The sequence below is a fragment of the Euleptes europaea genome, chromosome 1, assembly GCF_029931775.1.
Source record: "Euleptes europaea isolate rEulEur1 chromosome 1, rEulEur1.hap1, whole genome shotgun sequence".
NCBI lineage: Eukaryota > Metazoa > Chordata > Lepidosauria > Squamata > Sphaerodactylidae > Euleptes > Euleptes europaea.
In genome coordinates this window covers 15,363,721-15,391,385 of record NC_079312.1, presented here as the reverse complement: position 1 = coordinate 15,391,385, position 27,665 = coordinate 15,363,721, and the positions used below count along the sequence as shown (strand labels likewise).

The following is a 27,665-nucleotide window of genomic DNA, read 5'->3' as shown; positions in this document are numbered from 1 at the left end:
ATGAAACAAATTCTGTTTCTTTGTTTTCTGTATCAGGCAATCGTGGCTGCTACAAGAGAGAGAGTTTGCCAGAAGCACCTGGAGCCACTGAATCTCTTCTGCAAGGACGACGAAGCCCTCATCTGTGTGGTCTGTCACCGATCCAAGGAGCACAGAGATCATGAAGCCCTTCCTCTTGAGGAGGTCTCCCAAGAGTACAAGGTAGGAAATCAACAACATGGAGATTGGTGAGGAAGAGCCATGGATCCCTCCCTTCTCCATGGTCTCTTTGTGCAGGAACTCCCTGCAGGTTCTGCCTCAGCCTCTGGTAGTGGATGCCAGGTAGTGGATGAAAATAAGGCACCACTGTACTAGTATCAAGTAGATAGGAAAATCAGTACAGGAGCGAAGTATATTAAGAAAGTGCAAAAAGTTTATCAGTGAGCTACTACTATAAACACATCAATATATACAACAAGGAAACATGCAACAAAACAACCCACAATACAGTAAACACTGGTGAAAAATTGTACAGTGTTCTCAAAATCAAGAAAAAAGTCTCAGGAAGAGTCTCAATGGTAGAGTACATATACCATGATGGAATAAGTTAATGTCAAGTAGTTTTTAAAAGAAGCACAGGTCACTGTGAGGATACGGTCGTTTCAAATTCTTAATTTAAAATTCTTCATCAGTCTTCGAAGGACTGATGAAGAATTTAAAATTAAGAATTTGAAACGGCCGTATCCTCACCGACTAATTCGACTGATCTCCAGCCGACAGAGATCAGATCACCTGGAGAAAAATGGCCGCTGTGGCAATTGAACTCTATGACATTGAAGCCCCTCCTCTCCCAAACCCTACCCTCTTCAGGGTCCGCCCCCAAAATCTCCTGCCGGTGGCAAAGAGGGACCTGGCAACTCTAGCCTCTGGGCCCAAATTGGGGAGTGAAAACACCTCTTTGCTTCCTCCTTACTGGTTTCATGGCTCCCAAGGGCATTGCCTCTTGCCCCCTGCCGAGGCTAAAGTGGGGTGATATGATAAAATGGGGAGATTGACTCACTTCCTGTCTGGCTGCGTTGAGGTCTGCGCAGCCCACTGCAAGGCTGAGCTATGAGGGGGCAGCCGCCTGACTCCTAGTTTTAACCCCCACCCCTCCACACACATACTACTTTCTCAACTTCAGTTGCTGTCCTTGAATTGCTGTTAGCCTGGGAGAGAAAGCGTGCATGTTTGGTACCTGCCTGTGTCCCCCACTTGCACCCAGTAGCTGTGAGGCAGCAGTTTAAATCAGAAGAAGAACTTTTGGGGGGCGGGAGAGTTATGCATAAAGCTGCCTTATTCTGAGTCAGACTGAAGCAGATCAATTGCTGTGATAAGTGGCTAAATTTCTAGATCTTGTATTTCACTAAAAAAAATACTTTATCTTACTTAACTAGCCATCTCAAGCAATGATACAACTTTGAATTGTCAAAAAATTCCTTTTTATTGTAAGAGCATCAATAATACTAATAAAATAGTGAAAAACTAAAAAAAAAAACCTCACCAGTATATATGAAAAGTAGATTACATGAATAAATCTAACAGATTCTAATAAAATAACACAGATCTGAAATACAGTAAAAATTACAATGAATAAATGCAGTAAAGTTACATACCTTTAATGTGTCATGCCAGGGATTACTCTCACACAGACAGCATGCAAGCCTGCCTGGCCAAGAATATCCAACCTCTCACAATCTCAAGCCCCTTTATCTACTTTTGGCTATGAGAACCTATAAGAATCAGCAAAAAATTGTTCTGACATTCTTGTCAAATTCCCAGACATCAAAAATGTATAAAAAGACAAAACATCCCTTTAACAAACATATTTCCCAAACTTTAATCTCATATCAGACAGACAGATGTCATAAGAATAACACCCAAACATTTCCTTTCTCAAAATAAAATTCCATTCTCACACTTTCATCTTCAAGTCTTGTTAACCACAAAAGACAAATATTCTTGTTATTCTCATTCTGACTTGAAAGCAAAATAAACCACAAAGATGGATAAACTTGTTTCCCACTACTTGGTACCTATTAGTAACCTTGACAAGCTATCCAGGGTCTGACTTTTTTTGTGGTTTAACATCCTGTCTCACAAACAACATGTTTTTCTCAAGTGTCTGTTTCTATTTGCAGGCTCTATTTGCAGGGTTAAATGTTAACTTGGATTTTAGATCAATGCTGTAGATTGTCAATAATCTATACCTTTAACCATAGATGTATTGAAAACTACAACAAGACCCTTGGTCGTCGTCGTCATCATCATCATCACTTGTATTCGGCATTTAACACACCATAGTTATAAAAAAAGATTACAAAAACCAAATAGTCTATAGAAGCATTAAAATAACATTGTTAGTAACATTATCTAGAGCGCATACAAGCAGTTCGCTTATCCTTGATACAGCCAGCAGGTATCTGGCTACTTGTTGGAAATAAAAGAATTTCTGATAAAAGATACACCACCAACTGCTGCAGACCCTTGGTCTCTCCAGGCCCACTCTGGCTGGCAGCCGCTCTCCAGGGACTCAGGCGGAGGTCTTTCACGTCAACTGCTACCTATTCGTTTCAACTGGAGATGCCAGGGATTGAACCCAGGACCTTCTGCTTTGAGGGTCACTGAGCCACAGCCCTTCCACTGCACTATGGCACTACAAAGGATTCCCTGCCTTCCCACAGCTGCTTTGGTATTCACTTTCTTGGAAGAACATACCCAAAGAGGGTTTGGGAAATTGTGGGATGGAAGGTATGCATTTCTTCCACCATCCCCCATCCAAAACCCTCCTGCCTAGCATTCCCCGGCACCCCCGACAGGTTTTTCCATTTAAAAAAAATTATCACTACTTGGTATATTGCTGGAATGTTAGAAGGCTTCTCTGATGCATGACCCTTTTAAATCCTCATGGCAAAAAATCTTAGATGAGAAACTGTCGTTGTTGGGCTTCTCGCAAGATATGTTATGGGAAAACTGAAGCTTTTACCAAAATTAAAAAGCGCATTAAAGAGCTCAATTATAACAGCACTACTTTTCGTGCTCGTCACGTCTGTTCATCCCAGTTCTTCAGAATACCCCCTCCATGTGGTCTGCCTTCCTATACATATTATCTGACAACTGCTCGTCTTTGTAGAGCTTTTTGCTTGGCTAGATTGAATGCTAACCCTTCTATGGTAATACAGGGCAGAATTCTGAATATACCTGTCAGCTCTCCTCAATAGTCCCCAAAAGCCACTCGCTCAGACAGGCACATCTAAAGCAGGTAAACATTTATTCAGGCAATGCAGGTACAGCATGAGTAATCCACAGATTCAAAGCTGCTAATGGCAAACCATTCTACAAGGCAAAACTATAAGCTCATAGCAATCCCAGGTGCAGTACAAGGCAGGCCTGGGAACCATAAGATAACAAAGCCTGGCAGGGAGAGAAGGGAGTACACAGCCATAACACCGGAGTTGTCTCTGCGTGAGATTCAAGGCCAGTGCAGGGGCCGCAAGCAAGGGAACAGCAAAACAGAGCTCTTGAAAACCAAACAGAGGCCTAACTCATGTCAAGAGCCTGTGCCCAGGCCAAACCCATGTCAAGAGCCTGTGACCAGGCTGACTTCTGACATTCTGCCCCCCTTAAGGCCCCCCTTCTTCTTCCAGGACTTGTCGGGGCTTCAAAGGGTAAGCGTCATGGAATTGATGTACTAGGCGGGGTGCTGCTACATGCGGAGCCGCAACCCATTCATCCTGAGCCGGCCCCAAATGTTTCCACCGAACCAAGTAGTACAGTTTCCCTTTTTTGACCTTGGAATCGAGGATTTTGACACTTTCAGGTGCACCTTCCCCCCCCCCCCACAACAGTCGGCACTTCGGGTTGGGGTTCCGGATGGAACTGAGGAGCTGCTACGTAGGGTTTGAGGAGACTGACATGGAACACCGGGTGAATTCCTCTGAGCGCCTTGGGGAGTCCAAGTTCCACAGTTACCTCATTGATCACCCTTGTGACTGGAAAGAGACCCACATACTTGCCGCTGAGTTTTTTACATGGTCATAGGGTCTGGAGATTTTTAGTGGACAAATACACCTGATCCCCCACTTGAAAGTCCCATCCTGGGGACCGGTGTTTGTCCGCCTGCTCCTTATATTTGCACTTGGCTCGCTCTAGATTGTTCTGGAGCCAGGGCCATGTGTCTTGAACCACCTGTACCCAGTCCCCCACCTCAGTCTTCAACCCTTCCTCCCACTGCAAGTCAACATTACCAAAGGGACCAAAGTCTTTACCATACACCACCCTGAAGGGGCTAAACCCAGTGGACTGGTGGGGGGCATTGTTGTACGTATACTCCGCAAAAGGTAATAAATCAACCCAATCATCCTGGTGATAATTCACATAACAGCATAAATAGCATTCCAATACAGAGTTTACTCGTTCAGTCTGCCCATCCGTTTGAGGGTGATGCGCCGAAGACAACCACCCCCATCAACTTCAAAAAGGCTCTCCAGAATTTAGCCACGAACTGCCCCCCCCCGTTGGAGATTATCTTAAGTGGGAACGAGTGATGTTTCATCACGTGTGTTACAAACATGTGTGCCAACTTTTGTGCTGTGGGAAGACCCGTGCAGGGAACAAAATGCACTTGTTTGGAAAACAAGTCTGTCACCACCCGTAATACTGTCTTTCCTTGGCTTGAAGGAAGGTCTGTGATAAAGTCCATGGGAATGACCTCCCAGGGAGCTCACGGAACTTCCAAAGATTTCAACAGTCCCGGGGGCTTCCCCATCAGTCTTTTGGAAGTTGCGCAGGTGGGGCAGCTACGCACAAAAAGGTCCATATCCGCTCTCATTCCTGGCCACCAGAACTGCCGCTGCAATAAATGCAAAGACTTGACAAACCCAAAATGTCATGCTGTTTTAACTCCATGAGTCATCTCCAACACCTCCCTCCGAACAGCTTCAGGTACATATATTTTTAACCCATGGAACCATAAATCTCCCCGGCGGGAGAGGGATTGCGGGAGCGTCTCACCCCCCTCTTCCTGGCGCGCAGCTTCGGCAACCCTCGTACGGAAGGCTTCTGGAGGTCCGCTTGCTGGGTCTGGGTCCGCTGCCCGGCTTTGCACCCAGGTGACCACGGCTAACCCGGGAACCTCCCCCCGCTGCTCCGGGGTGAACATGGAATCAACAGGGAGGTCAACTTGACTGTGGTACTGAGGAAGCCGGGATAGCGCATCCGCCAGGCAATTATCCTTTCCCGATACATGTTTCAGAACGAATCCAAATTTTGCAAAGAACTCCGCTCAGTGAACCTGTTTGGCCGACAATTTCCTAGTCACTTTCAAAGCCTCCAAATTTTTGTGATCGGTCCAAACCTGAAACGGGACTTCAACACCCTCTAGGAAAAGTCTCCAAAGCGAGAGGGCATGCTTTACAGCAGCTGCCTCCTTTTCCCAAATGGGCCAATTTAGTTCAGATTGCGAAAACTTCTTGGAAAAATATGCACATGGTTGCAATTGTCCCGTATCCCCCGCTTGCAAGAATGCCCCCCCATTGCCACCTCCGAAGCATCCGCCTGCGCAATAAACGGCTTGTCACAATCAGGGTGTTTCAAAACGGGTTCAGAAGTGAACAACTGCTTTATGGTGTCAAATGCCTGTTGACACTCAGGAGTCCAAAGCAACTGAGAGGATGGCAACGTGGCTGAGGGCCCCTTCCCTTTCGTCCGCAGCAGCGAGGTGAGAGGCAGGGCAACCTGGGCAAAATTGTTTATGAAATTACGGTAAAAATTGGCAAAACCGAGAAATTGTTGCAGTTGTTTGCGGGTAGTGGGCACTTCCCAGTCCAACACGGCCTGGACCTTTTCTGGGTCCATGGCTAGTCCTTGATGTGATACAATATAGCCCAGAAAGGTTAAAGACGACTGGTGAAAATCACATTTGGAAACCTTAGCGTATAACCAATGAGCGCGCAGCCGACTCAATACTTCCTTCACCAACACCACATGCTCTTCCATGGTTTTGGTGTAAATCAAAACATCATCATGGTAAACTACTTGAACAATAAGTCATGTAACACTTCATTAATCATTTGCATGAAGACACTAGGAGCCCCAGTCAATCCGAAGGGCATCACCAGATACTCAAACATTCCAAAACAACAAGAAAAAGCCGTCTTGTGTTCATCCCCTTCTATCATTCGGATGCGATGGTACGCTTCAACCAAATCTAGCTTGGTGAAGATATGGCCCTCCTTCAGTTGTGCGAGCAGATCTGGAATGAGAGGAAGGGGGTAGGCATTTGGCTGTGTGACTACATTGAGCCTGCGGAAGTCTATGCAGAGCCGCAAGTCTCCAGTCTTTTTCTTTACAAAGAAAGCCGGGGCGGAGTATGGGGCGGAAGACGGTCGAATAAAACCCTGGGCTAAATTAGTTTCAATATAGTCTCGTAACACCTCCCTTTCCTTGGGGCTCATAGGATAAATTTTTCCTTTAGACAATTTGCCATCCCCCACCACTTCTATGGCAAAGTCCGTAGCTCGGTGTGGGGGGGAGCTCATCACAATCACACATATCAAACACATCAGCAAACTGTGCATATTCTTTGGGCAGCCGAGAAGATGGTGAACTCCCCATCTGGGGCTCTTGGAACGCGGCTGCATGCTCTTTCAATGCTACCGCCCTCCTATGCTGCTCGCACTGGGCTTGAGGAAATGTAATAGTCCACTCCTTCCAGTCAATAGTTGGACTGTGACCCAGTAACCAGTTTATTCCCAAAATTACGGGGTATTTCACAGGAGCAATGGTGAAATGGAGTTGTTCCCAATGGTCCCCTACCCCCAGCGCGGCACTGGCCGTTCTGTGTGTGACTGGACCCCCCTTAGAGTCACTGACGTCCATTTGGGCAAACTTGATGGGTTCGGGGAGTGCTACTCTCTTTACACGCAACTGCCAAGCCGTCTCTTCATTTATCAAAGTCCGAGCGCAGCCCAAGTCCACGAGGTCCCCCTCGAGGTAAAGCAATAGCGACTTTTAAAAAGACGTTCTCGGCATGATCGCTTACCATCACTGGAGCTCCCTGCTCATGATCCGGGGCGGTCTGCTGCGGAGCTCCTTCTACAGCAGACCAGCCGCGTTTTTTGTCGGCCGGCTCCACTCTTCCCCCTCGCTGGAGGAAGAGGAGCCCTCATTTGTAATCCATGGCTCCGATGAGCCGGTAGCTTCCGGTGCTTCCGGAATGGAAGGTAGTTCCAGTTGTAGAGTTCGGGGTGTCCCCCGATGACCAGGTGGAGCGCTCCGGAGATGTGCCTGTCCCTCGGTGCACACCCTCTCTGGCTCCGTGGCCGCTGGACGACTGGGTGGCTGGACAGAAGTCGCCTTCTCCGGATGGGAAGGGCAGCTAGCAGCAAAATGCCCCAATCCCCCGCAGACTAGACAAGCTCCACTCTGGAAGCGTTTCGCCTGTTCAGCTGCTGGCAGACCCCCTCCTTGCTGGGATCGGGAGCCTGTGGCGGCACCAGGCCGGTCCCCATGGGACTTGACATCCCGTCCGGTGCGCTGCTTCGAGAGCTGCAGAAGCTGCCAGTGGTTTTCAATGTCCGCTGCATGACGCACCCAGCCCTCCACATCTGGAGGATTTCTCTGCATGAATGCCCATTGCTGCAATTCAGGATTGAGGCCCTCCCTGAAATATTGCACACAGGTGGCCTTGCTCCAGTCCATGATTTTACTCATGAGTAACTGGAATTCGCTAGCATACTGTGCCACCGACATAGTCCCTTGGTGCAGTTGAAGTATGGCTGTCTTGGCCCGCTTGCCCCGATGTGGGTCTTCGAACCGGTTATGAAGGGTGATCATAAAATCATCCAGACTCCTCAACACTCGGGAGCGCAGTTCATACTGTTGCATCATCCAGGCCGCTGCTTCTCCCTAAAGAAATGAAGCCACATACTGCACCCGATTCTCATCCGTGGCGAAAGTCGCTCCCTGATCCTGCATAAAAACATCCACTTGGATCAGGAAGTAAGACAGTTGATCACTCAATCCATCAAAAGTCACCTTCAGGTCCTGCCGGGTCGGTGGCGCCGGACCTGGCATTCCGGGAGGAGGAGGCAGTGGCGGCTGAGGTGGCGGGTTAACGGGAGCCACCGGTTGATTGTGGGGAACGGGTTGTTGCTGCTGGTGCAAAGCACCCAGTTCTTGCCACATCTCATGCATCAAGGAGGGTAAAGCACTGAGTAAATCTCCATGCTGCATCAGCATTGGCACTGTGAATGTCTTTGCATTCTTGGTGGGTATCCAAGGAGAATGGGGCACTAATCCCCATGAGGAAGCTACCTGTGTTCAGCATTGGGGAAATGTTGTTGAAGATCCCGTTACAGATGTAGGGCAGTTATATCTAGTTTGGCCTTTAATGACAGTTTTCTTCTCATATGTTTTATAATAAATTCTAAAAAAGGAACCGATCTCACTTTCGGATCTCTCCTCCCCCAGGATCAGTTCTGCAACCGCCTGGAGATACTGAAGAAGGAGAGAGAAAGAATTGTGGCATGTAAAGCAGAGGTAGTGAAGGAAAGCCAAGACCTGCTTGTAAGTGTCAATATGGCTGGGAAGTGAACAGATTCTAGAACTTGTATTGGGAGGGGGGGAATGGCAGAAAATAGCAGAAGAGTCAACTGTATGAGGCAGATGTTGGGGAACTGCACCCTCTTGATGCTCCTGGCACCCTGGATGGTCACCTGGGGCTTCCTAGTGGGTGGGGCTGTCCCTGGTTCATCCTGATCTAGACCCCCCTCCTTTTTTGTGTTCTTGGGTGATTTTGTTTGGGGCAGAATCTCTTGACTTTCCAAGGTGCTGCTCTGTGCTCCAGGGTGATCCTAGGGGAGATGAACTTATGTGTTGATTCCCCATTTGTGTGCATGCCCCAACACTGCAAGCCAGGAGAAGTCTCTGAAGAGAGATGAGGAGTCACTCTCCCCCAAAGAAATGCTGGGTAAAAATGCTGATAGAAACTCCACCTATCTTGAACTGGGCCAAGGGTTGTTCAGCCATTGCTGATTCTGAGGGGGAAAGCACTCAGCCACATGTCGATCTTTTCCCCTGCAGTTTTTTCTTGCCCAAAATGCAGCCAGGGAGACCGAGTGAGGGGAAGGAGCTTCATAGTTCTTTTCTCCCAAGTAGTATTTCTACTCAAACATCGTACCTTTTTGCCTGATAGGAAGTGTGGGTCGGGGAAACAAATGGACTCAAGAAGTCCCTTCTACTCTCTGGGTTTTCTGCTGCAGACATCGTTGTCTGTGGCTGAAAGAACCTCTGCACAAGTTTGAATGAGATATACTTTGGCCCTCAGGATGGGTCCACGGAAATCTTTCTTTTTCCCTGCTGAATGTTGATGTGATCTCTGTGAAAGGCCAAAGTGCTGTTAGCCGAAATGCTCCTTTATATGGGGAAATTAGCTGAGCAATTGGTAACTATGTATTTTTATAGCGGTATCGCACTCAACTATACCAGAATCCGTTTAATGAGACGTTTGAATAAAGACAGAGACTAGGAGTTCCAAATTAAACAGTGTTTATGTATTCAAGCATTCAAATGGTGCAACACAAACATACAGAGAGACTAGTAAATTAAAGAGAGGAGCACAGAGACATTTGCCAATGTGGCAGGAGATCATTGATTAAATATTTACCGTATCTAGACGAGGTGTTGTCCAATCTCACGTAGGCTACAAACAGATTGAAAAGGAAGACCGAGATGGGGGGGGGGGTTCCCGTAGACTTGACCAGCAAGGCGGGAGGGAGCGTGGTAAGGCTGCGCAGACCAAACCAACAGAGTAACGGCTAAGGTGCCAGGAAAGACCTAAGGTGACTAGAATGGGCTTGGGGCACCCCAGTTATACTATTTTTCTGGGGGCAGGTAGAGGGGTTTCACCCCTCCTAGGTTCCCAGGTGACAAAAGGTGACAAAAAGGATTAATCTGTGGCTGCCGGGGCGGAGTAGTGAGAATTTAGAAATCTATTATAATTCCAATGGCTTTCGCAACCCGTGATGGTCTGGAATCTCTCTGCTGATGTGATTTACATTCAGGAACAATGGGAGCGATCTTATGCAAACGTCCAGGGATCGCTGCAGCTGGACTGGGGGGGATGACTCATCTTGATATCAGGATCGCTGCTAACGACCCATTGAGCAACGGAGGAAGTTGGGAGGGGGAGCAGTTTGCATTGAGTACGTGGCTGTCAGCTCTCCACGGAATGGCTGCTGCTGGAACAGAGGTTTGCAGGAACATGGCTCCTCTCTGGTTCACTGGAGACTGCCCTTTGCATCTGGTTCCTAGCGGCTGGTTGCCCGGGCTGACGAGAGCGGCTGTGTCAGCTTCCAAATGAACCACGCCGCGACCGCCCAGTAGCGTTTGGAGCAGGCGCGTGGCTGGAAAGCAGTAGTGCGCTTGCATAACGGGTTGCCAGGTCCAGTCCTGGAGTTTTTAGGCAGACCCGTATGCTATCAGTGCCCTACAGATAGGAGTCTCCTGAAGAGCCTCTTCCCACTGCAAAGACCAGCTGTGTTCTGTTATTATTATTATTTTAATTTTTATTGATGGTTTTCTAGGGGTATAGAAAAAAAGGAAAAAGGGGTAAAGGAAAAATGTCATAACAAAAACAGTAATTCCTGTGTCCCACACATCCCTCATACTGCCCAGCTTTTTATATTTTAGTCAAGTATCTTTTTCTACATTCAACCCACTGAGAGTATTATTCTGTTTCTTTCCAAATATTGTCTCTTTTTTCTTTCTATTCTTTTGAAATCAGTTCTATTCTTCCACTTCTATCTATTTTTCTTCAAACAAAATATCTAACCGTCTGTCAGTCTTTAAACAATAAGAGTCTCCTGAAGAACCTCTTTCCCACCGCAAAGACCGGCTGTGTTCTGTTGACCTGATTTCCTTCTCTTTCCATTTCAGAAGCAAACCACAGGAGAGAAGCAAGAGACGGTGGCCAAGTTCAGGCAACTACACTCATTTCTGGAGGAAAAAGAGAAACTTCTCCTGGCCCAGATGGAAGAGGTGGAGAAGGAGGTGGCAAGAAACAGGGACCAGCACCTGGCCAAACTCTCTGAGGAACTGTCCTCTCTGGACAGCCTCATCCAGGAGATGGAGGAGAAGTGTCAGCAGCCGGCCAGTGATCTCCTGCAGGTGAGAGTGTGGCAGGAATAGCCCAGGCTCCCCTTTGGGAGAAGGCCGGCTCCAAACCCTTTCTGTGCCTCCTTCACTTGGGCAGAAAGCAAATGAGCCCAGTTTGTGTTGCTGGAAAGTTTTCATCTCTGTACATGGGCTGCTTTCCCCTCTGCCCCATTACATCTCCAGCCAGGGTAGGCTGCAAAAAATAATCAGAGACGCCCTGCTAAACTCCACCCCCAGGAAATGCATCCCCCTCCCAGAGCCCCCTGCCTCTCTGTGATAGACTGAGGCCAGGAGGCTTCCGTCTGAGAAGCAGAAGTGTGTTTGTGTGTCATCCAACAGTCTGGGGAACTACATGCAAGTCATACAAGGTTCATAGAATCATAGAATAGAATTATAGAATCATAGAGCTGGAAGGGACCACGAGGGTCATCAAGTCCAACCCCCTGCACAATGTAGGAAATTCACAACTACCTCCCCCCCCCACACTTAGTGACCAGAAGATGGCCAAGATGCCCTCCCTCTCATCACCTGCCTAAGGTCACAGAATCAGCATTGCTGACAGATGGCCATCTAACCTCTTCTTAAAAACCTCCAGGGAAGGAGAGCTTACCACCTCCCGAGGAAGCCTGTTCCACTGAGGAACCGCTCTGTTATAAAATCCTTCCTAATGTCTAGATGGAAACTCTTTTGATTTAATTTCAACCTGTTGGTTCTGGTCTGACCTTCTTGAGCAACAGAAAACAACTCGGCACCCTCCTCTATATGACAGCCCTTCAAGTACTTGAACATGGTTATCATATCCCCTCTCAGTCTTCTCTTCAGGCTAAACATACCCAGCTCCTTCAACCTTTCCTCATAGGACTTGGTCTCCAGACCCCTCACCATTTTTGTTGCCCTTCTCTGGACACGTTCCAGCTTGTCTACATCTTTCTTAAATTGTGGTGCCCAAAACTGAACACAGTACTCTAGTTGAAGTCTAACCAGAGCAGAGTAAAGTGATACCATCACTTCACGTGATCTGGACACTATACTTCTGTTGATGCAGCCCAAGACTGCATTTGCCTTTTTAGTTACAGCATCACACTGCTGACTCATGTTCAGTGTTTGGTCTACTAAGACCCCAAGATCCTTTTCATACACACTACTGCTCAGACAAGTCTCCCCCATCCTATATAGGTTTATTAAACTTACAAAGGTGCAAGGCAAATCTCTTTCCCTACAATGACAAAGAACAGGGATCTTGAGGGACTTTTTTAATAGGCAAGACCGTGAGAGAAAGAGTTTTACAACAGCCTTCCTTACAATCTCTCTCGGAGATGAGCTTGCCATGTCTTGCTTTGAAGTTTCTGTTCCCAGGAATCTCTGACACCTGTTTGCCTTGAAGTCTGTGTATCTTAAACAATTTCCCCCAATCTAGTGGATAGATTGTTGTTGGTCCAGATGTCCATTCCTTTCCTGAAAGTGATTCCAAGCACCCTAGTGTGCCTTAGGATAACTAGCACCTAGCCTGCAATTTCCTCTAAGATCAGAGGCCTTAATTTGAGGCTGGGGTCAGCTAGAAGTGAGGTCTTCATATGATTTCTAAGCTACAGATTAATAAAATTGGTTTTTCTTAACCCAAATCCATTTAATAATATAATAATGTTCAATACGAAAAATTCCCGCCACAGTCCCCCATTTTTGGGTTAGGAAAAACCCAAATAATTTAGCAGGTTGCGGTCTAAAAGTGTAGATATTGCAGGCATACATTGTGAGAGGCAACAAAGCATAATTATTACAGAAACAAAAATAACTCAGATTAAAATTGCGTAATGGTTAGCACTTGGAGTCCAGAGTGCTAACCATTACGCAAGTATCTTAACCCATTCTGTCAATCTTGCAAACTAGTTCTGTAAACGAAAAATAATCCTGGGGTTTGTGTTTGCATAATGTCATGCTGTGCAAGTTGCTTTCATTTGTTTTCTGTCAGCTAGCTGCTGAAACCATTCCATACATCCTATTTCCTTTACTTATTGGATACCTCCCCTTATACTTTCTAATATATTCTCCTGTCCACATACCATAGTTCTGTGGAGCACTTTTAAGGCTTCCCTTCTTCAATGTGTGTGTGGGTTGCAAAGTGGTATGAAGTTGCTGGGTCTGTGAATAGATGTAATATATATTGGGACCGTTTTATTACAATTTGTTGTATAGTAAAATGTTGTCATACTGGGATCCCCCCATTTGGTCATATCAAATGCTTGCTTTGCATAAACTATGCCCAGAATCAAGAATCCTGGGGTGTATTTAAAATAACTAAATTTGGAATATTTCAGATTAGTTTGCTGGCTAGAACAGTGGACAGAACAGTCCTTTATTTTAAAACCCTTTCACAGATTCAACAATCTCATACCCAAACCCATACAGAAACAAAACAACATACCTCCCACCATCATTCGACGTTCACAATCATTTCTTAGTACCAATCCGAAAAACACTGCACACACACGCACCTACAAAATTCCCTAAATAGATCTGGATTGTCGTGGGGTGTTGGGATTCCCTTTTCTCTTTATTAAAGCGTCCTGTCCAATGGGGATACTTCTGACCACAGCATCCCCTCTATTCCTTCATCCAAATCATTTATAAAGACGTTGAACAACACAGGACCCAGCACAGATTCCTGAGGAACTCCACTAGTCACTTCTCTCCAAGTGGATGAAGAACCATTAACTAGCACTCCTTGGGTACGATCTGTCAACCAGTTGCAGATCCACCTAACAATAATAGGATTTAACCCACATTTTCCCAATTTGTCAACTAGAATACTATGTGGAACCTTACCAAAAGCCTTACTGAAATCTAGATAAACTATGTCTACAGCATTCCCCTGATCCAGCAAGGTAGTCACTTTCTCAAAAAAGGAGATAAGATTAGTCTAACATGACTTATTCTTGAGAAACCCCTGCTGGCTCTTAGTGATCAGATCCATCCTTTCTAAATGCTCAAGGACTGAATGACTGATGATTTGTTCGAACACTTTTCCTGGTATAGAAGTCAAGCTGATGGGTCGGTAGTTACCCGGATCCTCCTTTTTCCCCTTCTTGAAGATGGGGACAACATTTGCCCGCCTCCAATCTTCTGGCACCTCACCTGTTTGCCAAGACTTTTCAAAAATAATGGACAGAGGTTCAGAAATTACATCTGCAAGTTCCTTGAGTACCCTTGGGTGCAATTCATCTGGCCCAGAGGATTTTGTTTTATTTAAAGAAACCAGGTGTTTGTGCACTACCCCAATGCCAATCCTAGGCTGCAAATCCCTTCCCTCATCACATGTTCTGTTTATGCCACATTGAGCACCACTTCCCTCACGAGAAAAGACTGAGGAAAAGTAGGAACTGAGGAGTTCTGCCCTCTCTTCATCTCCTGTTACAGTTTCACTTTCCGGTCCACGCAATGGGCTTATCTTGTCCTTGTTCTTACTCCTACTCTGTACGTAGGAAAAGAACCCTTTTTTGTTGGGTTTAGCATCCCTCGCTAGCCTAAGTTCATACTGAGCTTTAACTTTCCTAACACTCTCCTTACAAGCACTAGTTTTTTGTTTATAGTCCTCTTTGGTTATAAGGCCCTCCTTCCACTTCCTAAATGAGTCTTCTTTATTTCTCAACTCTTTAAAAAGCTGTTTATGGAGCTACCCTGGCCTCTTTAGCTCCTCCTATTTTTCTTTCTCAAAGGAATGGTTTGGGATTGCGCCTTCAGTATTTCATTTTTAAGAACCCACCCTTCTTGAACTCCCTTCTCCTTAAGTATTTCCGACCATGGGATTCTACCTAACATAAGGTTAAGTTTGTTAAAATTTGCTCTTTTAAAGTCCAACCTATATGTCTGACTACAAACAGGTTTTCCTTTCCCCAAATTGTAAATTCCAAGAGTACGTGGTCACTACTTACCCAGGGTGCATACTACTTTAACCTCATCGACCAGTTCTTCCCTGTTGGTGAGAATCAAGTCTAAGATAGCAGACCCCCTTGTTTCCCTGTCCACCTTCTGGAATAGGAAGTTGTCACCAAGACAAGTCAGGAATTTATTGGATCTTGCATTTTTTCAGAGTTGGAGTTCCAACAGATATCCGGGTAATTAAAATCTCCCATGACCACCATGTCCCTTCTCTTTGAGAACTTTGTGATCTGGTCTAGGAGCGTCCCATCCAAGTCCTCTGCCTGGTTTGGCGGTCGGTAGCAGATCCCCCACCAGAATATCACGATTATTTCTTATTCCTTTTATGTTTACCCATAGAGTCTCGACTACACTACCATGCTCAGATTCATGTACTTCTTCACAAGTGTACACATCTTTGACATACAGTGCTACTCCTCCCCCCTTCCTTATCTGTTTATCCCTTTTAAACAAGTTGTACCCCTCAATCGTAATATTCCAATCATGAGTGACATCCCACCAAGTTTCAGAAATGTCTATTAGGTCAAAATTCCCTTCCTGTATTAGGGCTTTGAGTTCTTCCTGCTTGTTTCCCATACTCTGCGCATTAATGTACAGACATCGGAATCCATGGTTTATGTGCCCTGTGGTTTTCGTATCTGTAGTTCTTGGGTAGCTCTTTCCCAACCATCAGGAATGAGGGTCATAGGCAAGATTTTCACAGCAAGATTTAAAATGAGGCTGTGTGTGTTGGGCTGAATATAGCTCATAATTGTTGCATGCAGATTGATGCACAAAAATGAACGCACACACACAACGGCAGCAACAAGTGGTAAGGGAATGGAATCTACACACCTGTTGCTGGCAATGCTGTGCCTGCTGCTGCCAACCCATCACTTATGTGCAGATGAGATGGTATTTGTACCCAGACTCACCTTTCCCCACTGAGCCATGTTACAAAGCTGCAGGGAAAAGGGGGAGAAGCCCTTTAAAGGGCTGAAAGGTGACAGAGTTTGGCTCTTCTCCTCTCAGACCCTGTGGCCCCTTTCCCCTCCCCCCATCAGAGGGCTTTTCTTAGGCTTTAAAGAAAGGTGCAATGGCTCGGTTTTTCTAGTGTTGTAACATTATAATGATCTGTTGCACTAAATTCTAGGTTTTTATTTTAAAAGAAGTAAATGCAGACTGCACATTTCCAGTTATAACTCTGCAACAAGGACTTTATTTCTACAAAAATGAAAGCTGGGGTCTACCATGTTGTTACAATGCTACTGTAATATAATACTGCCAGTGGCAAGAAGGGAAATAACAGCGACTTGGGGCTGATGCAAGGAACGCTGCTGGGAATTCCTCTGCATTCACATGTGGCCACGGGAGCTACTTGGAGGGCTTCCTTCCATGTGAGGAAAAACCCTTTTGTGAAAGTAGCTGTGCTGCCCCCAAGCAGTGTTAGTAGATTTCTAATAGGTATAGGTTACAGCCCATGTTTGTATTAGCAATGTGTAGGAAAATAATACTTTCCCTTTAAGAAAAGTGCATGCTAGTTATTGTAGTTCAGAAACCCACTAGTCACAAGTCTCTGTATTAGTCCACTGATTGGCCAGCTCCAACTAGCCCGGGAAAAGTTAGTGCCTTTGTTTTCATTGTTAATGAGACCGGAGGAAGAAAGAGATGCGTGGATCTATTATCTTTTCACGGACTGCTACAACCGGACACTTTTCAAGAAAATGAATGCAGATGCCGCACCCCCCTTCCAACCACTTCAATATCCCACTCACTCAGCCCGGCCGTATAAGCTGAGGGGAAAAGCGTTGGCCTGAGTATATTTGAGAGGAGATTATTTCTTTCTCCTCCAGTCCCACACCCGTATTTACCTCAGTGAGAAATAGGAGACAAGAGGCTTTTCAACTTAAGCAGACAAAACAGGGAAATTTATTAAAGAGAACTCACAGAGATTGGTTTTCAGGAAAAGGCAGAAATTTGGAGGGAAAACTCAAGTCAGATTTATATACACAAGATCGCTTTAGAGATAAAGCTTAGATGTTTCCTTCATTCTAGTTCCTTTAGTTCCTAGTTTCAAGCTTCTTCAGATTCAGTTTCTAGCTTAGTTCTATCCCTTCAGAACTATTATTCAGACGTTCAGACTCTCAGTCTGTCTTTCAGCTTCAGACTCTCATCTCTGTCCCCAGCCTAGCTCTCTCTGACTACTCCACCTCAGTGGCTGTAATCCTCCACACCTCCCTGCTACTGGAATAGCTCTACGTCAGAGACTAATTCCCCTTGTGACTTGAGAATGGGCCCTCTCTAACCCAATTCTCACTCCTGTCACTACCACAGATTGTGTGTGTCAATAGCTCTGGCTTTCACAGAACCCCTCGGGTTCACAGAGTATACAGTCTGGCTGCCGCTCAGTCTTGCTATCAAGCTTCCAATCTATCACAGCCCTCTCTGGCTGGTCCCAAGCTTCCACTCCTTTCACAGCCTCCTATCCAGGCTGGGTCCCCCAAGCTTTGAATCCTTTTCTCTCCCTCAGAGCGTCAGCTCTCTGGCTCCACCCACTCTTGGTCTGTCAGCTCCTGCTGCAGATTAACCCCTTATCCGTCACACCATCCTATTTGGGTCGTGAATACATTGAACTGTTTAGATGCATGTAGCCTGCACAATAAAGACTGATTTGAGATTTGAGATTATGTAGCTTCCTGTTGAACACTTATCTGGTGAAGGTTCTAGCTATCAGCTCCCCGGCCCACAATAGTAGCCACTGTTGAATTGTCAAAGCAGATCAACAACTTTCCTCTGAAATGGCTCCACTTTGTCTGCTAATGTTAACCTCAGAGATTTTCTCCCACTTTATGGAGATCCACCCCAGGCTTTGAGTGGAGTCTATTAGCTGGACACAGGAGAAGGGCCAGAGTGCAGGATTTCTCAGGGTCTGAGGGGGTCTTCCTGGGGTGGCTTTTAAGCGAGCACTGAGGTCTCTCTTCTTTCTCTCTCTCTCCCATTTTTCTTTAGGATGCCAGAAGCACCTTGCAGAGGTAAATGGTTCTTGCTCATTAACCTTCTTAACATTGGGAGGGCTCTGGGTGTCCTGTGAAGAACGTGGTCCTTCAGGATGGTGGCTGAGGGCCACATCAGGTATAATTAAGATCATGGATCTCCATCCTTCGGTCAGTGGCAAACAGCTTAAACACAGAGCCTCGTCAACAGGAAACTCTGAAATAGTATTAGGGGGGTCTTGGTTGACACCTAGCTGAAAAATCTCTAGGGGTCCCCAAACTTTCTGAGGCTGCCGGTGTTCACCTTTGGGATTCCGCCCTGGCATGATGGGCACAGCTACAAAATGGCTGGCACACAATGGGTGCGGTAGGAGGCGGAGCCAGCCACAAAATGGGTATTGCAGGTTACTTTCAGTCACTCAGTGAAGATCTTTTTGTTGTGGTGGCAGCTGTTTCAAAAGCAATATTTTAAAAACATCTCCAGGAAATACAGGGTTTGAGTCTCCTCAGCGACATTTGTTCCATAAAATGGCAGTTTGGAAACTTTATTTGGCCCAAATAACGCCTTGGTTGGCATCGGGGCTGGCTATGGGGGCACTTTAGAGGTGAACGGGATATGACCACCCAACCGAATCCGATGTGCTTGGTTTGTTAAGGAGGGCGGGGTGAGACTACACATGAGGAAGCAGGAGTTCGCGTGTGTGTGCCACGTTTCCATCAGTGTTCCTGCATCCACATAGCACTTAAATGTGCTGCTCCTACTCAGATTAGGTCTTGGCTGTTTCCATACTGGCTGCCCTGGTAACAACAGGGCTCCCGAAATAAAGCATTTGTCATGCTGAGTAACCCATAATGGGGAATACACAGCTGGAGGTCAGAAAATTCGCACCTCTGCTTTAAGTCTCCCTAGGTATTTTCAGAGGAAGAAGAATTGTCATGTGACATTATTGGGATAGAAGTCTCCACGCCTCCCACCTAGGGTTGCCAACCTCCAGGTATTAGTTGGAGAACTCCTGTTCTCCAGCCGATAGAGATCAGTTCACCTTGAGAAAATGGCAGTTTGGGCCATTGGACTCTATGGCATTGAAGTCCCTCCCCTCCCCAAACCCCGTTGTCCTCGGGCTCCACCCCCAAAATGTCCTGCCTGTGGCGAAGAGGGACCTGGCAAACCTACTGCCACCAGGGGCAAATGATTAAAAGGAACAGAAGGAAACACGTTTCTGGGTGTGGTGATGTCATTGTGACCAGTTTCCTTCTATCATCTCTCAGCCTCACTCTTGAGAACATAAGTAGAGCCAGGTGGGTGAGATCCGGGGTCCATTAAGACCAACATCCTGTTTCACACAATGGCCAAGGGATGCCCCTGGATGGCCAACAAACACGGGACAGAGGTTGAGGCCCTTCCCTGCTGCTGCCTCCTAGCAGTGTTACTCAGAGGTTGGCTTTCTGTGGCTGTGAGTAAAGAAGTATGCCCTTCTGTCTCTCCCGAACCTATTTCTCAACAAATCCATTGGGTGCCCCTGAGTGCTGGTATTATGGGAAAGGGATAAAAAGACACGAAGGCACTGAACCTAATTCTGCCCTCCTCCATTTTCTCCTCACAGCATCCCTGTCTCAGAGAAAGAGGGACGGGTCTAAGGTCACCCAGTGAGCCGCATGGCTGAATGTGGGGTTGAACCAGGGTCCTACAGTCCTAGTCACAGGACACAGGAAGCTGTCAGAGGTGGTCCTCGGTGTCTCTTCACTGGTGCCTGCGATGCCCATGCTAGCCATGCTGGAGCTGGCCCGTACAAGCGGTCAGGCTCTTGACATGAGTCAGGGCCCTGCTGGGTGTTTACATAGTTGCTCTGCTGTTCCCACTCCCGGTTTCCCCCCGCCCTCGGCCTCGGCCTTGAGCGGTTAACAAGCTGTAGTCTGTTTTGGGTTACTTCACTCTCCTCTCCACCAGACACTGTTATCACATCCCTTTCCTGTTATCAATCCCTTTCCCAAGCCTATTAGTATTCGCACCTGTGAATCTGTACTCTGGCCCGCCATTAGTGGCTTTGAAAACCTGCATGTTACCTTAGCTGTACCTGATGCTTCTACAATAAAGTTTACCTGCTTCTGACTTGACTGTCTGAGCGAGTGGCTTTTTGGGAATTGCCCAGGTTGGCTGGAGAACCTGACAGAAGCTGCCGAATACTGAATCAGACCATTGGTCAATCCAAGATAGTATTGGCAGTGTCTCTCCAGGGTCTCTGGTAGAGGTCTTTCACCCCACCTAGTACCTGATCCTTTGACCTGGAGATGACAAGGATTGAACCCAAGACCTTCTGCATGTCAAGCAGATGCTCTTCCTCTGAGCCACAATAACTCTAACCCTAAACTCCAGAGCTCTTAACCACCCCTTCTTTCTTCTTCCTCCACTGGACATTTGCAAGGCAGATCTGGTCAGGGGATGGGGGGTTGGTGTTCTGAAGGCCAAACTTGGTGTTTGCTTTTTTCAGAGTTGGGTCTGGGTTCCCCTCAGCCACACAGCAAATTTAGGGAATAAAGTAGAGTCTGTAGGGCATTGAAATGCCTCTTTGGGGGAGGAAGGGCTCCTGCCTCCCACTCCCTGCCAATTTTCGTGTCCAGACAACCCTGAGGAGGGGAGTTACTTTCCCCCCAGCACAGTTTCAGCCCAGGGAAAATGGCTGGGGGGCTGACAGGAGCCCTTCCTCCCCCTGTGGTGGTGTTCTGACCTCAAACGGGCTCTGTTTCATTTTTTATTAACCATTCCCCACAGCTGCTCTGTGGCCTTGGGGTCTCAGGAACTATTGTGGGGTGGACGTTGCTCTCCAAAAAACCTCCCGTCTTGCTCTGCTTTCAGCCTCAGCCTGTGTCTCTCGTCTTTCTGCCGATTCCTTCCTCTGTTTCTCTGATCTGCCAGGAGTGGGGGGGGGATTGAGAATTGGATGGATGGTACCTTGACATTATTTTTCTCAAGGTACGAAGAAAAGGAGGCGTTTGAGGATCGAGTGGCTTTTCCTCTTGTGCCGAAGGGGCGCGTCTTGGACATCTCCGATCTAAATGTCTTTTTGGAGGGAATCAAGAAGCAATTCGTAGGTAATGAAGAAATGCGGCAAGGATTTGAGACTGAACATTAACTTGGGCCAGATGTGTTTGAGGCTGCTTGTATTGGGGTCCCCAGCCTTTTTGAGCCCGCAGCCACCTTAGGAATTCAGACACAGCATGGTAGGCACAGCCACAAAATGGAGGCCACTGGAAGAGGAGCCAGCCACAAAATGGCTGCTGCAGCTTCCCTTCAGTCACACAGGGAAGATCCTTCTGCTGTTGGTGGCAGAAGAAGTGAAAGCAACATTTTAAAAAAGCTGTCCAGCCAATCAAAACCCTTGCTTGGCAAAAGTGCCACCTTGCCCTGGCCTCTTCATTAAATACTTGACAGATACCAATAAAGAGGTTGGTGGGCGCCATGTTGGGGACCCCGGGCTTATATCATTAGCAGACCCAGGAATACGAGGAGTGTGTGTACGAATTAGGTAGTTCACCGAGGAAGATTTTCTGTTCAGATTTCTTCTGCAACTTCAAAATAGCATTGTGTGGATTTTCTCAAAATTATTCTGTGCTGCTGAACTCTAGTCCTTTGTGTCCATGGACTGGCAAAGTGGGAGCTAGATAGTAGAACAAGCACTTAAAACCAAAGGGAGGGGGAGGAAACTGCCCTTCAGGGCATACTCATGAAATGGAGACACCCACCCCATCCCTTTCAGGAATAACTACCCCTATCCTCATTGCAGTGTGTCTGTGGCCAAATTGGACCTCTCAAAACTGGTCTCTTTGACTGAGAGTCTGTGTTTGAGCATGTCATAGCTCAGCCCACAGAGGGGTCTCAGGGGGACTGAGGGTGGGGTCTCAAGCAGATTGAAATCCCATTGAAATCCCATTGAAATCAGCGGAGTTAGAAGGTGGTAAGTCTGCTTAGGATGGCACTGTGGAATCTCTTTATAGAAGGATCCTGAGTTTAGCTGGAGTGGACCCTTGGGCCGCAGTCCTTAGCATACTTTCTATGAAGTCAATCTCCAGTCACTAAAAGTTACTAGTGAAAAGAAATGGGAACATTACCACATCAATAAAATTTGGAAAGAATTTTCCCCAGAAGTAGGTTCTACTTAACCTTTCAGCCAAAACTCAGAAGAAATATGTACGCATCAGCCATCAAGTCAGAACCAACTTATGGCGACCCCAGAAAGGGGTTTTCAAGGCAAGTGAGAAGCAGAGATTTCTTTGCCATTGCCTTAGTCTGCAGAATCTTCTTTGATCTCCCATCCAAGTACCAACCCTGCTTAGCTTTCGAGATTTGATGAGGTGGGGCTACACCATGGCACCTTCCCTCCCCAAGAGAAAAAGAGACCATATGATGAACTGATGTTTTCGTCACATGATGGGTGATAGGCACAAGGGTCAGCTGCTCACTTTTGTTTCTTTTGCTTCCTCAGACACTCTGGATTCTGGACTTCTCCTGCAGAAAGGTAATCTTTTCTTTATACACTTTATACAATTATTGCTTAACTTAAAAGCTTCACCTTACACTTTCTGTTCTTCTGTTTAGTGTTTTTCCTGAGATGACATTACTGGTTGCTCTCGTGTTGTTCCTCAACCTCTCTCCCACCCTGTCACCTTCAGTTCCTTCTTGTTCTGAGGAGAAGGTCTGTCAGGGTGAAAGAGAAGGTGGACTCTGAGGGGATGAACTGCCTCCGTTCGCCTACCTGCCGCCATATTGAAATGAGAGAAAAATGGTTGTTGGGCATCAGCCCTTGTGGGCCCTTCAGAATCCTCCCCATGAAGAGGCCCAGACTAGGTTGGGAATCCCTTTTCTCTACGTGGATTTCCCTACCTGCTTTCCAGATTTCTCTGATTTTCAAGGTGCTACAAATTGTGCATTTGATCCATGGTGTGTGCTTTTTTTTTAAAGCTGCCTTTGTGGAATGGTCGTATATAGAGGCAGAAGTCCAGCCTGCCCTGGTGCTTCTTTTCTAGTTGTTCACACATCATTTGTGTTTAATGTTTGGGAGGAGAGCGGGAACTACGTGCCTGTCACTCACAAGCCTCCTCTTCAGCTTGGTCTTCCGCCTCCCTGTCTGTCACTCGGATGCACACTTCTGGGCAGGAGGAGGCTGTCTCCTGAGTATATTTGAGAATGAATTCAGGCACAAGGAAGGCAGATGTTTGCAGGTCGGATGCTGGCTTAGCTCGGTTTTGCTCCCTTCTGTGTAGGGTCGGTTATTGGCTGTTTTAAATGAATATATTTTCAAAAAGCAATGATGGTGTATCGGAACATATCAATCCTTTACCAAAGCTTTCAGTAAAGTTACAGAACTAGTTTTTGGAGAGATATCGCCTGGATACTATATGTATGTTTGTGTTCAGGGCAGCAAAGTTTCTTTCAAACCAGTTCTGCCTCATTGAAAAGTTATGTTTTCTTTTAAAAAATGTTACTTTTTGGTGCTGCCAAATTTGCAAGCATCAGAATAGCATTTTCAAGGCTCTGCAAAATATGCTTGAGGCAAGGAAACCGTTCTTGATGCCAAAGGACGTTTGTTGCTTGGCTCAGTTTCATAAAATAAGTCATTCTTCTGCCAAATTGGTTATTGATAAACCTTAAGAAAGAAGAAAGGCTCCGTGCTATATAGTTAGTTGCAAGCAAAGAACAGCACGACAATATATAATATATAAATGTGAAAAATTTATAATTTAAAGTGACTAAGGTGAACAAAAAAGCAAAACAACATGACAAAACAATTATACATACAATGTGAAACAATGAGAACTCTATATACAATATGCACAAATGAGAAAAAACAAGCGCGAGTATATCTGTCTGTCTACCAGATAAGCAACAATGTATCAGTCCTCACAATGATATAATCTATGCTGACAAGGATTTGCTTATTCTTTTTTTCTGTCTTTTTTTGCTTTTTTCCCCCCAAGAGATGATGACAGATTCAAGGATATTCTCCAAAATATTCCATAGCTAAACAGGAAAAGGACGTGTCGTCTAGATCACCATAAAGTGACTTTGCTTACTGAAATCTCGGAGAGGAACCTTCTGGTCCATTACAATATAGCACCTATTATGATATTTCTTGTGTCCTTTTTCATGACAGCTGATGAAGCCCGCAGCGAAACGTGATAGTACGATCTAGACGACATGTCCTTTTCCTGTTTAGCTATGGAATATTTTGGAGAATATCCTTGAATCTGTCATCATCCCTTGAAAAAAGCAAAAAAAGACAGAAAAAAAGAATAATCAAATCCTTGTCAGCATAGATTATATCATTGTGAGGACTGATACATTGTTGCTTATCTGGTAGACAGACGGATATACTCGCGCTTGGTTTTTCTCATTTGTGCATATTGTATATTGAGTTCTAATTGTTTCACATTGTATGTATAATTGTTTTGTCATGTTGTTTTGCCTTTTTGTTCACCTTAGTCATTTTAAATTATAGATTTTTCACATTTATATATTATATATTGTCATGCTGTTCTTTGTTTGCAAATTGGTTATTGAGACATTTGTTTTTCTAGCCCAGGTCATGCTTGAAGTTTGATAGCTCTGTGATGGTAACTCTAATGCAGAAGGGCTTCCAATTGATAATACTGCAGCTCTTTTAAACCTGCCACCGAGGACACCACAAGAGGGCTTAGTTTTTGCAGAGCTGTCAATAAGTTGCTTCCACAGGGGCAGGGAGGGGACATGAATTCAATACCAAGGATATGTCTCTAAATTCTAGCTTGATCCTGGCCATCTTCTCACAGGTTATTAGCCCTTTAAACCTGGTTTATAGGAAAGCCTGTCCTGATCCTTTCCTTGTGGTGATCATCTCCTTCGCTCACCTCTGGGGGGGGGGGGTTAATATTTTTTTTAAAATAGGCAATACCATATTATCATTATATAGATATACCATTTTACCAATACGTGTACCTGGTTCTCTGAATTCCCAGCCTTCATTAAAAAGTAAGTCTCTAGACCAGGAGTGTCGAACTCATTTGTTAAGGAGGGCTGGATATGACAGAAATGTCACTTGGTTGGGCCGGGCCATGGGCACATAAATAAATAAATAAATAAATAAATAAAGAAAGAAAGAAAGAAAGAGGAAAGGGGAGAGAGAGAGAAAGAAAGAAAGAGAGGGAGGGATGGAAAGAAAGAAATGGAGAGGGAGAGAGAGGGAGAAAGAAAAGGAGGGAGACAGAGAATGAAAGAAAGAAAGAAAAGGGGAGGGGCAGAAAAAGAGGAAGAGAAGAGCCTTGCCCCCACACACACACCCTGACGCACTAGGAGCTCCGTGGCCCAGTACGACCGCAGGAAGGCCTCCACGCCACCCCCAGCTACCCCAGCGGCCCCGCGGCCCAGTGCGACCACGGAAAGGCCTCCACCCCAGCCACAGCAGCGGCCCACGGCTCGGCATGACTGGGCAGAAGCCTTCTCCACTCCCTCCCCAGCCATGCACGGGCCCCGGGAAGCCCGAAAAGGCCAGGGGGAAGGGGAAAGGGGTACTAGGTTCCTCGGCTCCGCGGGTCGGATAAAAACTCTTCGGGGGCCGGATGGGGCCCTTGGGCCGCATGTTTGGCACCCCTGCTCTAGACCTTTCTGTTGTGACCATATACAGGGAAAGGCATCACTAGAATGAGATGGAGGGGGTGGGGGCTGCTGCGTTGGGTAGAAATGTCATTCTTGGGATCCAGGAAAAACTTGTACAGCTGTAGTGGTCCATGCAAAATCTCAAAACAGGAGCAAAATCAATGTAATACCTTCATTATTTATTATTTAAATTGGCACAAAATGTTGTGCAAGCTTTCAAGAACAGCAGAGGCCTTCATCAGGCTAGATGTTGCAACCTTTAAAAAGACAGAAGGGTAGAAGGCAGGTTGTTCAGGCTGAGGTGTGAAGGTCTGATCTCGCAGGCGTCCTCTGAGGGGTGCAGGCAGGACATCGGCTCCACTTTATTGCTGAAGTCACGTTACCTTATTCCCTGAGAAGCTGCATTCAGTCCAATCTTTGTTCTTTCGCTGGAATATAGAATATAGAAACCACCCCAAGTCCATCCAAAATGGTCCCAAATGCCAATTGAGACACACATCTCCCTGACAAGCTGAAAGCAATGGGAACCCCCTTCCAGTCTCTGTGTTTTGTTCAGAGTCAATGAAAGGCAAATGCGGTGGTATTCCCTGTTTTGAGATGTGTTCAACCCATTCTGTGCCTCTGCTCATTTTTCATGTGATTTGGGTTTTTATGTAAATACTCTCTCGTGTGATTTCTTAGGGGGGAAAATCCTGTGACTGAAATATCCCTGATTCTCTTCTCTCTCGAGGTTCTCTGCTTGGGATAGGATATGGGAAGAAATGGGTTGGGTTACTGTGGGGTTTTATTGTGGATTTTACCTGCCTTTTCTTGAAGCACACAGGAAGACTTAGGGTTGCCAGGTCCCTCTTTGCCAATAATGGGAGGTTTTGGGGGTGGGGCCTGAGGAGGGCGGGGTTTGGGCAGGGGAGGGACTTCAGTGCCATAGAGTCCAACTGCCGAAGTGGCCATTTTCTCCAGGTGATCTGATCTCTATCAGCTGGAGATCGGTTGTAATGGCGGGCGATCTCCAGCTAATACCTGGAGGTTGGCAACCTAAGGATGGCTGCTCTGCCTTTTAGCAGGTCAGGAGGAGGCAGGAGAGAGTCTGTGAATCCAGGAGAGGGTCATGAAGAGGTGGGAGCAGGAGGAGGATGCAGAACAGGGCAGAGGGGGAGAAATCTCCCGGCTGAAAATGCTTCTCCTCTTGACTCCTCATTTTCCCCCCAACAGCAAATGTGACTCTGGATCCAGACACGGCCCATCCCCGACTCTTCCTTTCTGAGGGTAGGAAAAGTGTGAGACGGGGAGAAAAAGCTCAAGCTCTGCCCAGCAATCCTGAGAGATTTGAAAACCGTTACATTGTTCTGGGCCGTGAGGGATTCACAGCCGGCCACCATTTCTGGGAAGTCCTTGTGGGAAGTGAGGAAGGCTGGCGTGTGGGGGTGGCCAGAAAGTCTGTGAGGAGGAGAGGATATTTCTCCTTTAGTCCTGAAGGAGGGATCTGGGCTGTGGGGAAGTCGCTTGGGCAGTATTGGGCTGCCATGAAAGACAAACACCCTCCCCTGACCCTGACCGGGGAGCCCAAGAGGATCCGAGTCTGCCTGAACTACGCTGGGGGCCGAGTGGCCTTTTTCGACGCTGACCGAGGATCCCCGATCTACCAGTTCTCTGGAGCCTCCTTCCGTGGAGAGACCCTCCTGCCCTTCTTTTACGTGTGGGGAAAAGGCCACCTCAAGCTCTCTTCTTAAGACCTTCTCTTCTCTTCACACCAGGAGCACCAAATGAGGCCTCTCCGGGGCTCCCAACCACCAAAACTGACTGGAGTAAAAAGGGAGACATTTTCCCTCCATTCCCTTTTTAAAATTTGTATCTCATTTCTTAAAGCAACAGTGACACAATTCAGTTCTTAAAGAATAACCGGCTTGTGGTCAAGGAGAGCTGTGAATAGTTCGTGTCCCCCCCCCCTTCCGCCA

General features: G+C 46.5%; 1 protein-coding gene across 1 annotated transcript; it reads left to right on the top strand.

Annotated features, from left to right (window-relative positions):
- On the top strand, positions 1 to 27,440 carry LOC130492546 (E3 ubiquitin-protein ligase TRIM7-like). Its single transcript, XM_056866305.1, has 7 exons — positions 1 to 201; positions 8,491 to 8,586; positions 10,957 to 11,187; positions 18,100 to 18,122; positions 21,055 to 21,173; positions 22,565 to 22,597; positions 26,923 to 27,440. The coding sequence occupies exons 1-7, from the start codon at positions 1 to 3 to the stop codon at positions 27,438 to 27,440; spliced, it is 1,221 nt and encodes a 406-aa protein (XP_056722283.1).
- Positions 27,441 to 27,665: the final 225 nt, after the last annotated feature.

Bases quoted from the DNA above. Each gene is read 5' to 3' on its own strand.
- LOC130492546 (XM_056866305.1), top strand. From the start codon at position 1: ATGAAACAAATTCTGTTTCTTTGTTTTCTGTATCAGGCAATCGTGGCT. The intron at 18,123-21,054 runs GTAAATGGTTCT...ATTTTTCTCAAG, and splicing joins GCCAGAAGCACCTTGCAGAG to GTACGAAGAAAAGGAGGCGT. The intron at 22,598-26,922 runs GTAATCTTTTCT...TCCCCCCAACAG, and splicing joins TGGACTTCTCCTGCAGAAAG to CAAATGTGACTCTGGATCCA.